This window comes from Pimephales promelas, chromosome 15 (genome assembly GCF_988280905.1).
Source record: "Pimephales promelas chromosome 15, fPimPro1.hap1.1, whole genome shotgun sequence".
Taxonomy (NCBI): Eukaryota; Metazoa; Chordata; class Actinopteri; order Cypriniformes; family Leuciscidae; genus Pimephales; species Pimephales promelas.
In genome coordinates this window covers 22,534,208-22,546,680 of record NC_142783.1, presented here as the reverse complement: position 1 = coordinate 22,546,680, position 12,473 = coordinate 22,534,208, and the positions used below count along the sequence as shown (strand labels likewise).

General features: G+C 37.0%; 1 protein-coding gene across 1 annotated transcript; it reads right to left on the bottom strand.

Annotated features, from left to right (window-relative positions):
- Positions 1-303: 303 nt before the first annotated feature.
- acss1 (acyl-CoA synthetase short chain family member 1) lies at positions 304-11,842 on the bottom strand. Its single transcript, XM_039693383.2, has 14 exons — positions 11,379-11,842; positions 11,096-11,192; positions 9,278-9,477; positions 8,292-8,467; positions 6,739-6,891; positions 6,126-6,273; positions 5,487-5,624; positions 4,028-4,120; positions 3,773-3,885; positions 3,098-3,224; positions 2,036-2,163; positions 1,557-1,620; positions 1,181-1,302; positions 304-995 (listed from the first exon to the last, which is right to left on the bottom strand). The coding sequence occupies exons 1-14, from the start codon at positions 11,725-11,727 to the stop codon at positions 819-821; spliced, it is 2,085 nt and encodes a 694-aa protein (XP_039549317.2). The 5' UTR covers positions 11,728-11,842; the 3' UTR covers positions 304-818.
- Positions 11,843-12,473: the final 631 nt, after the last annotated feature.

Here is a 12,473-nt window from a genome sequence, read left to right as displayed (position 1 = left end):
CTTTAAGATGTTTTCTTTACATGTGAAATAAAGAAAACAGTTACAAACTGAAACAGGAAGTGTTTCTGGACCAGTGTTGTTTACATCTTGTGAAATGGTCTATTACACGAAAAATCATATAACTCTAAAACATTACATATTGACATTATCACTTTTAATGTGATATTAAACTTCTAGATGCCATTTTTAAAGAAATCTATCTTTAGAAAAGCCTACATTTGTAAATTATTATAGTCTCTGGGGTTGAATAATTTTGATTGCAAATATTAGTGCTTTAGAAATTAAGGAAAAACAGACCGTATATATTTTTAAACATTTTTAATGTTCAAAATACAGATTTTGTTATTCTAAGAAAATACTAAGAATCAAATGGTAACATATAAAATTCCACTTATGATTGAATATTAATCAGTTATATCATGTTTATTTTGTCATAAACATTAGGTAATTAAGGCATAAAACTCCAAAGACGCTTCCAAGAAAACAAGGAAATATGAGCGAGGTGAGATTTACCTGGAGACAAACTGATTGAGCACCTTAAAAAAATAAAATCCTCTCTCATGAGCAACAAAATATTTCTGCAGCAACAAAATATTGATGTTCCACAGAAAATCTCTGCCTACAGGAAGAACACTGTGCAAACCTCAAGGATTCAGGTGTATGTTTCACTACATATCAAAGCATTTGACCTACAATTTATGCTTTCTGTGTAGCCAACATTGTTGCTACTCTCATATTTACACATGAATTACTTGTCATCACAGTATCATATTCATAGATCCTCAAATTAAACGTGGCAACATCTCAACAGTCTTTTTCTACTTCTTTGTTGGATCATTTTTGTAGTGCTTTTGTGCCTCAATGATCTCTGAAATGACAGAGGGGTCGTCCAGCGTGGAGACGTCCCCCAGGTTGCTTGTGTCGTGCATGGCGACCTTTCGCAAGATTCTCCTCATGATTTTTCCAGAGCGTGTTTTAGGAAGACGCTTCACAACCTTAAAGAAGAGAGCAAAGATGCTTCACAGCTGACAAAACAAATAAATCTTAAAACCATCTGTACAGGCAGACAGTGAGGATTAAGACAACATATTTTGGTTGATTTTATGATCAGTCATAATCGCTCTTTGTAAATACTCTTGAATACATAAAGTTTAAATAAAAAAGATGTTACTGATTTTACCAGGAAGTGATCAGGGACGGCATATTTAGCTATTTTAGTAGCCACTAGGAGTCTCAGCTCTCCCACAACAGCCTGCTGGTTCTCAGTAGCAGATTCTTTTAAAACTACAAATGCAAATGGAACTGGTGAAAGAGAAAGACAGGAAGATAAAGTTAGAGAAATGTAAACAGGCAAGGTAAAATCCCATTTGCTTTAAACACTGAATATTTTGTGACGGTTAATTGTGTCTTCATTATTATTGTTCTTTTCACAATGGCCAAGGGTGTTGTAATGCACACAATGAATTGTGGGTCAAAAGGTCTCTGCTGGCTTGGGTGGGTGCGTGTGTTCCAGATGGCTCATGAATGAAAAAAGGTGAGATCGTCGGGGGCTTTACCTTCTCCTTTAATCTCATGAGGAATTCCGATCACTGCAGTTTCAGGAACGTCTGGATGTTCATCCTGATGCCAGAGAAATAGTCATTTATTATCGATATTGAAAACACATTTTTTTCAGGTTTCTCTGATGAATAAAAAGTTAGAAAGAACAGCATTTATTTGAATCCAGTGCATCATCGCTGAATGAAAGTATTCATTTAATTTAAAAAATAATCTTTCTGACTCCAAACTTATAAACAGCAGTGCACATTTGCTTCAGCTCTGTAAAAGACTCTCTATAGAACATTTTAAATCATCATAATAATATAGGTCCCACTATATATTAGATGTCCTTAACTACTATGTACTAACATTTAAAGTAATCACTTGATACAATGCACTTATTGTGTACGTACACTCATATTTAAAATAAAATAAAAAACCCTGCATGTAATTAATTTCTATAATTACGAATTCTGTAATGAACTTCGGCTCTCACCAGTGCATCTTCTATCTCGGCGGTGCCCAGCCGGTGCCCACTGATATTGATGACGTCATCCATTCGTCCTGTGATCTGGTAGTAACCGTCTTTGGTGCGGTACGCCCCATCTCCCGTAAAATACTGACCTATGGCATGGCATCAGTTAACACCTTAAAGGGATAGTTCACTTTGAAATGATTTTTTGGCATGTTTTAGCTTACCTCAAGGGCATCCAAGATGCAGGTGTCTTTGCTTCCGCAGTATTTTCAATTTTGACATTTTTAGGTCACACCGTTGGTGTCTATCAGTCATATAATGGAGGTCTATGGGGTCCACCTCAAAAAGCATGCACAGAGAAGTCCAAATTAAACATGATTCAATGACTCATAAATGTAAATACACATTGATGGCCTAAGACACGAAACGAGCGGTTTGTGTGAGAAAACGAAGTTTTTATAAAGATTTTACCTCCTGTAACCACAGCCACGTTCAAGTAATCTGAGGGCGCGTGTGCTTTGTGGCTATGGTTACAAGAGGGTAAAACGATATAAAAACTGTTCGTTTTCTCACACAAACCGCTCGTTTCGTGTCTTAGGCCATCAATGTGTACTTACATTTACGAGTCATTAAATGATGTTTAATTTAGACTTCTCTATGCATGCTCTTTGAGGTGGACCCCCTAAACCTGCATTATATGACTGATAGACATGAACGGTTTGACCTAAAAATATCAATTGAAAATACTGCTGAAACAAACACACCTACATCTTGGATGCACTTGAGGTAAGCTAAAACATACCAAAAATTAATTTCAAAGTGAACTATCCTAACTTATACCTATAACTAACTTATACCTCTGATCACTATCTGTCGACTTTGATTTCAAACTTTTTATGAAGTAAAAACTTATATGGAGTTATTGTGAGTGCAATTCACAACAACAGAAAGCACATTTGAAAATTCAAAAAGATTTTCCCAGTCAGGACCCTCACTTAAAAGACAAAGTCAGAAAGAACATAATTTAACAAGTATTAAAACTTTTTTTCAAAAAGATTCACGAGCCCCAGGGGCCTGGCTCACCTTGGTACGGTTTGAAATATGCATCGACGAATCTCTGGTGGTCGCCAAATATGGTTCTGGCCATTCCAGGCCATGGCTGGGTTATGCACAAAGCTCCATTGACATCATTTTCTGTTATTATCTGTCCCTGTTGAAGAACCAAAAGGTTGGCCATTATTCCACAAAACTAAAACTCGCGCATTGAGATTTCTCTCAGTTGATCTTCATGGGAGGGGGCAAAAATCTGTATCCCTGCTCCAGCACACATTATTATTACTCTTCCCCCACCAACCCGCACAGAAGAGAATTTGACATCCATAGAGGTCTGTAATACAAAGCTTTCTTTAAACACAGCAGGAGAAGCTAAGTGCATTGGATCCAGGCAGAGCCAGGCAGAGCAAAAGACAAATAGTACCCTTGTTTAGGTCTGAATAGGACAGTCTGCTAACAATTACTGTGTCTAGAACAATTTTAGAACTACTATAAAAAACACAGAAAAATCAGTTTTATTATCTCACAAAGCCACTTCATCAGTCATATTACTTTTTTTGTTGTGAATTACAATTTATTTTTTTTATTTTTACTTAGATTTGGCCATTTTTCTAATAGTATTGTGAAATTGAGGAACAGAAACTGCTATAAATGACCAAGTGACCAAGCCGTGAGTCAGGAAACAAATAAACAAGAATAAATCACCTTCTCCCCAAGCAGTGCCGGCTGGATGCCAAAAAAGGGTCTCATAGCCATGGCAGGCCGGATCTCTGCTCCCGGTTCAGCTGGGAGTGGGGCGATACACACACCGCCAGTTTCTGAAGAGAGAGAGAGGACTGGTGAACGATCTATTTATTTCTGAATAACGTCACGCATAGTAAATCATCTGATCACTGCTGCCAGACTGAAGATCAAGGGTGTGTTATACAGACGAGAACAGATGCAGCAATTTCCTTTTACCTGTCTGCCACCATGTGTCCACCAGAGGGCATCGTCCATCCCCGACCACATTATGGAACCATTCCCACGCCTCGTGATTAATGGGCTCTCCAACTGCCAACAGATCACACATTCACATGGTCATTTATAAAAACAAATTCATCGACCATAAACACTGCACTTGCTCTCTAAGTTGGTATGATGGAGTGATTTAGCAATTCAAGGAAATCTTAGCCCTATCTTTTCAAGTGGAACTGACAGGTCCTAAAGGGGCCAACAAAACCCAGACCGGCTGTGCACACACGATCTAGTGTCCTTGATGTTTGGCGCAAAGTCAGATTTCCCATTGTTGAACTCAAAAGCTTTGTGACTAGACTCATTAAAAGTAATCTAGAGTAAGCAGGCTAAACTTTAACTGTGGCTGAATGTTCTCCCTGGAGGAAGTACAATATCTGTGCTTGAAATACCAGTCCAGATATTGTACTTCTTCAGTTCAAACCCTGAAAACGGTGACCTTTGAACTGGAGAGCTGATGAGTTCCCCATCCCCATTGTGCCATTGCAATGTACCTTTTCCCTTTTACTACAGGTGCAATCCACCTCAAGTAATAAAAAGTGTTAAATGATAAAATGACTTTCACTGACTTTCACACTTCTGTAACTAAACGGCAGTGAAACATTTAAAGGGTTAGTTCACCCAAAAATGAAAATTCTGTCAGTATTTACTCACCCTCATGTTGTTCCAAACCTCTATGTGTTTATTTGTTCTGCTGAACACAAAGGAAGATATTTGGAAGAATGTTTTAATCAAACAGATCTCATTCCCCATTGACTACCATAGGAAAAAATACATACTATGGTAGTCAATGGGGAATGAGATCTGTTTGATTAAAACATTCTTCCAAATATCTTCATTTGTGTTCAGCAGACCAAATAAACACATAGAGGTTTGGGACAGCATGAGGGTGAGTAAATACTGACAGAATTTTCATTTTGGGGTGAACTAACCCTTTAAGTCTCAAGATGCATTTACACTATGAGTAAAAAACACGAAATTTTCTAACTATATAATTAAAAAACAGTTTATTGGAATTTTATTTTTTTTAATGTGTGATAATTAAAAATACAATTCACATTGAAATTAACTTTTTTTTTTACAGCGCAGGTCAATTTTTCATTTGATTTTGTTGGCTGTGTGGGACCAAGGAGACAAATATCATATTAATGGGTGTGTGTTTAATACACACTGCCCTTTAAAAGTTTGCAGTGGGTAAGCATCTAATGCTCACCACCAAGGCTGCATTTATTTGATCAAAAATAGATAGTTAAATTGTGATTTATCTCAAAATCATTGAAGATTTATTTTGAAAATATATGTTTTATTTTAAATCATTAAAATTTAAAAAGAAATGGTTTTCTTTTGTATATTTTTTAAAATGCAATTAAATGCAATCAATAAAATGCAACTTTTGAAGACTCACCAGATGCAAGTGTCTTCAGTGATGACCTGTCATATTTCTTCACCCAGTTTTCCTCATATTTCAGGAGTAATCTGATAGCAGTAGGAGCTCCATAAAACTGGTTTATTCTTAACCTCTGAACTGTCTCCCAGTAACGACCTAAAACAGTCACAAAACACAGTCAAGACAAAGATAATGAAGTGTTTGATTTACAAACACATTGAACTTCAAAAAAACACATAAGTTACGAGCTTACAAAAAATATGAACATCAACAGTAATTATGACTAATTAAAACCTAATATTACACAAGCACATTGCCTAATTGATACCAGTACAGAAACGGAGGCTTTCGAAAAGCAGGAAGACAACAATTGTAAAGAGCACTGCTTTATGGCCACTCATGAAGACTCATTTCCATTAAAATACACTCATAAAAGCACTGCAGATAAGGCAAAGGCACATTACACAGGTTACAAGATCTTATCTGTCAGCTGAACAAAAGAAGTTCCTGCATTCTGGGGGGCTGGGAGGGACAGTAAAGGCTTGTGCACACTGAGTCTGAAACTTTCATATGCGTTTTTTCGTATTCGTGATTCGGTGGCTCTGAATTGTCAAAACACCATTCAAACTGCTTGCTACGGATGCAAAAAAACATCACCTGGATTGGGGTACACGGGTGTACTCTCAAACAGAACAGAAGTGGCTCCATTACACAGGGGTCCATACACCACATAACTGTGACCCGTAATCCAACCGATGTCAGCAACACAGCCAAACACATCTCCAGGTGTGTAGTCAAACACATACTGCAACCACAGATAGGTATTCAGTTACACAAATGGACAAACATTACACCCTCTAAAGCTATTCAGATAATTGATTGCTGAATGTATATTCATTGTGCATGTTTTTGTAAATGTGCTATAAATGTGTTATGTAAATGTAACATAAAACATTTGATGAAGGTTGCCAGGTTGTACACAGAATGCAGAGCAAGGAAGAAAAAGTTTGATTGTATTTTATTATTACACTACAACATATTACATTTGGTTAAAGACACTGTAGGTTTAATAAAAAAGCTTTATACTCAGACCTTAATAGGATCAATGATATTGGCTTTATCTGTGACTGGTCATAATGTTTTGTCTCATCTGTGTGTGTGTGTACACATACACATGCAGTACATATATTCATTTTTATTTTTGCACTTTGCTTGTGATCTTCAGCCAGTGTGACAGCATCAGTGTGATCAGAGAAGCACAGTGACATACCTGATGTGTGAGGGAAGCGTAGAGCAGGTAACCAGCCTGCGTGTGAACGATGCCCTTGGGTTTACCCGTACTGCCTGAGGTATACAGCATGAACAACATCTCCTCGCTGTCCATGGGCTCTGGATCACACACTGAAGACTGTCTCGACATCACCTGACACAGACAGAAAAAGTACTCATTAGACTATTTTAAATTCTTGTATTATTGTGTCAACAAGTCAACATGTGAAGTGGATCAAGTTGTCCTAAGACAAAAACGGGTACTGTTCAAAATTCATGTTTAATGGTCGAAAATTCATGTTAACAGCTTTCATATTTGGTGAATGTTTTATTATGACATAAGTGATATTCTGACAGAAATGTATTATTTTTTGACAGGAGAACACATCCAACTGGGTGGCTATTTTTTATATAGCGCCTAAACAAAACCACATAGGAACCTCAATTTTTGTGATTTCAACATTAAATTGGAACAACTTGGTGAGACATATGGCTTTGGTTTTAGAGCAATTTTAGAACCTATGACATTAATTATCAAGTATTAATTAGTCATTGATTACTTTATTATTAAACTACTTTTGTGCTGTTTTAATATTTAATTTAAAATAAAATCATAACATGTTAATTCTGTAAATATAAGTTCAATGGGGGAGGATGCGGTGTACCGTGTGTACGATATACTGTCCTTGTCCAGAAAGGAAATACAGACATCAAAGTAGTCCATGTGACATCAGTGGGTTAGTTAGAATGTTTTGAAACATAGAAAATACATTTTGGTCCAAAAACAACAAAAACTATGGCTTTTTTTGTATTTTCTTCCAGTTCTGTTGTCAATCCGCGTTCAGTGACGCTGATGACGTAAGACAGTCTCTGGACTACTTTAATGATGTCTTTATTTGCAGTCTCTTTTTTTTTTGTAGCCACACCGAAGTCCGAACAAAGTCTTTTGCATTTTACAGCGGGTGAATCTGTTGACACTGATGATTGTCATTTGAACTTTCTGGATCCACCATCAAATTGATAAGTTTAATTATATCAAGTGCTGTGAGAAAAGACTATAAATCTCCACCTCTAACATCCTCAAACGCAATATATCCAACTAGCCGAGACTCTTCTTTATGTGTACAGATGTGACGTAATGATGCAAAGACATGCTCAAAATATGTATGATAATGGATGTATGATTTGGATAAGTTTTAACCCCAAAAAAGCAACGGACTGCAGTTTAAAATTTCTGGTTTAGAATGTGTAATTTGTTGATTAGGCTTTATTAATATTTATTTTCATGTGTTGTATGTATTGTTGTTTAAAAAAAAATAGTATTTCTTATAATATAATTTCCAATGTTTGTTTTTTTTTTCTTTAGTTTTATAATAAAGTTTTCTTTATTATATTATATTGCAATAACAGCTGGAAATTATAAGGCATTCTTCTGGCCTTGTTGTTGAGCTCTGGCAGAGAGAAGTTCAACAATTCAGAAAATATTGGCTAAATGTTTCTAGTTTGGCTTTCTAATGTCTGTACACTGCAAGAGGTCATTGTTGTGTGATTTACCTCATCTAATGGAACGTCTAGTTTGCCCATTGGCAAGCTATTGTTAGTTCTCTTGGCCACAAACACATGCCGGACAGACGGACAGCTCTTCACTGCTTTGTCCACCGTGGACTTCAGATCGAAGTGACGGCCGCCCCTAATGCCTTGATCGCATGTGATGACGAACTTGCACTGGGCTGTGTGTATTGGAGAGAAAGATAAAATGAAACAGACACTAGAACAGACATTCACTGACAGTGTACAATTGCTGATACAGCCACTGAACTGATGTGCTTGTTACCACAAACTGGGTGCCAAATTTAGATATGATAGCACTGTATGTGTAAACATAATTAATTTAAGGTCATTTTAAGAAAGCAATTGATAATATTTTTATAGTTTGGAATATTTTAAGAAACCTGTCACAAGTGCTGTCGTTGGACTTTACTTGTTCATATTACATCGAATAAGATCAGAAAGAAACATCTGCTCAGTGTCTGTTTTAATAAATAAGATAAAGACAGGCAGGTCTGAAAACAAACGCCCTCTAAAACTTATCTCTGTTCAGACCATCACATACACATACACATCCCATGATGCTCTTCCTAGGGTTTACAATGCTATAATGTAGCATGAATAAAACATTCATAACATGGAAACACACCTGACTTTTCAGTCAAGCTCAGTATTCCCTGAAAAGCATGCAGGGCTTTTACCAGAATTGAGTAACTAGGAAAGGACTTTAAAGATTAAACCATGTTATGTTCAAACAATTTCAATAGTCAACAATAAACTAAAATTGACTATGTTTATATTTTAAACATGTGCACAACTCATCAGTGCACGTAAGGGGATAAAAAAATCCCCATGTGGCCAAGGTTGAAATAACATGAAAAAAGCTGTTAGTTTAAAAACATCACAATTTGTTTTTTGCATCAATTTGTAGTACTGCTCTAGCAAAAAAAGATTTTACAGCTGGTAAAAAAAGCCCACATTATTTTACTCACCATCCTGAATTCTGCCTGCCAGAGCCTCTGAGCTGAACCCTGCAAACACCACAGTGTGTACGGCACCGATACGGGCACAGGCCAACATCGCTGCTACTGCCATGGGAGACACAGGCATGTAGATGGCCACCCGCTCTCCCCTCTGGACTCCCTGACTCTTCAACGTATTGGCAAGACGACAGGTCATCTCCAGAAGCTCCCTGACATTTGAATGTTTTAAAGATATAAACATACAGCTGAGTAACAGGAAATAATGCGGGTGGGAAAGTAATCTGTGATGATTCAGTTTTAAGTGGTTCAAGTGCTGAACATAGTAGTGACATCATGGTCATAATGCACATTGATATCAAACTGCCAGTTTAATGATGTATTTATTTATACTATAATAAAGTACTGGAAAGATTTTGTTGGCCTGCTGAACATAATACGAGGAAACAGTTAATCATCATTCAACGGATCATAAATGAGAAACAGACACGTACAGCCTGCACTACATACGTCACGCCTCAATTTTTTTTTTTTGATCTTCTCCATATGGTTGTGAGATCAGAATAAAAACACTTTCACTTTCATACTAATGTGAATCAATGTCTTCTAACTTCCTGTTTACGTTTGGAAGCAGGGAAGTGACGCATACAGGCGCTGTGCTAACGGTGAAATCCTTTGCACACATAGACTGATTGTGCAATCTGACTGCTGCTTCACAAAACACAAAATGTTTCCCATCTGACCTAGAACAAGAGATACTAGGGGAAACTAATCTTCACATCTCTGTAATAAAAGATGAGAAATGGTTCATTTTCAAGGTTCAGTGAGCAGGCTAGATCAGAGCAAACTGGCCTCCTGACCATTGTGTTTTGGTAACAGTGAGGACAGTAGATCCTGTAAATATTTAGCCTGCTGTTAACAGCAGTAATCTGAAACACAGCCAGGAAAATCCAATCCTTACTTCAGGCACTAGAGAGCGGGGGAACTCACATTCCATCACAGGAACCTCAAAACCAGCCTTTGTTCTCCACCAGAAAGTGCATGTGAAGAAATCCAAAAATCTTCAGTTGTGTGCTCTAATACCACATTAACCCTTTCTATCTCTAACATTATAAAGAACAGTACGAACAACGGATATTCTTTTTGATATTTGCTAAAGATAGATTGCAATTAATTGTCTTATTAATTCAATTATTAGTGTTGTTAGTAACTTAACTTTAAGTGTGACTTATGGCAAAAGAAATCAAAAGGAAAAACTAGTGGAAATGAGCATATGCATTTGAAAAGAATTTAACAGCAAAATGTGCCATTTGTTCTCAATTCCACTGGAATAGTAACTTGCAGTGTTCTCAATAACTTGTTTTTAATTATTGAAATAAAGCTGAAATAAATATAGATATTGGATGAAAAATATTGAACTAAGTATTTAACTTATACCAAACTTAAAAATATATAGGGAAAAACTAATAAAAATGACAAAAGCACATAACATATTAGTAAAACTTTCAAATTAAAATGGAAAATATACAAATAAAAGCTTTTATATACTGGGATATAGAAGCAAAGCAGCCAGCATGCTGTGATATGAATAAGCACTGGTGACAAACAGACTACTAGTCACTAAACTAGACTGCTAGTCAATACTTACAATACTCATAATTTTTTTTTTTTTTTAAAGAAAAGAAACAGCAACAGCAACATAAAAGTTGGTTTAAAAAACACTTGCAATAACCCTGTGTGTAGAAAATGTACAACTGTGGGTGGGGGTTGATAAGGCCACTTGCCACATGTGAATTAATTTCACAGGACAGGAGTCAGGAGCAAATGTACCTGTATGTGATCCTTTCCTCTGTGCCAGGCTCATCTTTCTCCCAAATCAAGGCCACTCTGTCTGGATCCTTTGCCACGTGCACATCCAAACAATTCACTGTCAATCATAAGAGGAATTATTTACTACTGCTGACAAAAAAAGTTGTTATTTGTGCAATTACAAAGCATGGGAAAATGTAATGTAATCCCAGTTAAGATAAAATACACGCATAACGTTTTGTTCAGATAGAAAGAAATATTGGGAAGTGGATTAACTCAAGAGTAAAGAAAAGGTGCGACTCACCCGAGACATTCAATTGCCCTCCAAGAAACCAGTTGATTTTCCCGCTAGACAGATCACAGTCCGTCACTTGATGGAAAGGTTTGGTCCATTTCAATCTTTCCTTGGCGATGGATCCCCAGAAAGTCTCTGGGTCTTTGACTGATAGTTCATATAGATCTGTGTAGGTCTTTCCAGCGAGATGCGAGCTGAGGTCCGGTTGAGCCGCGCTGATGCTGGCGCTGCTGGACTGAGACCTCGCATGACACCGTGAGATGAACACAACACTTTTGTGCAAACATTTCTTGTTTCTTAAGACAATGTTTTCCCTGACCAAAGAAGCCAGCAAGCTTGTGCTCACACGTCCAGCCATTTTCTCGCACAGTCATGTGCTGGAGTGAAGTTTGCTCAAGTTTCCACCACAGTCCGTAACCGTGACTGATCCTCCGAAGAAAGAGAGGGAGGAGGAGACTTGTTGACAAGCTGTGGTGTGCGTTTAACAATATTTTACAACACCGCTATTTCTTTAGACTGGGAGTTTTGAATGTTGCATAATATTGGATTGTAGCCTACGGTCGTCATTGCACTCACTTCACAACCCGAAACGAATGATTCAGAACACGCTAAACATGTTTTGAAATTATAGTTTCAAAAGCAGCTGTAGATATTTGCATATTACCACATATAACGTCTTTATGTCACATGAAAGTGTTATATTATATATTAATATATTATATTATGACGTTTGTTTCGCACGACCCTCTGAACGTTGTTGCCTACTCATCTAGAGAGGGGGGGGTATAGAGAGAGGGGGGGGTGGGGGGGTGAGAGAAAAGAATTTATGGGTTTTATGTAAATAATTATACTAATATAAACATGCTGTAAGCATAATTTGTTTACATTTGTTGATAACTGAACGAGTTATGCACACTGCAGAACATTATAACTGAGCCACTGTTCATTAAATCCAGAAGCTTCCAACATATGAGAAATCAGGATATGTGTGATAAATTATAAAATTACATCTGTAATTTGCAGTAAAATGACCGCCTGGCCAAAACGGAGCAGATTGTAAAGCCGCTTCCCTGAGTGCCGATGACGCCACATTGTAGGACAACT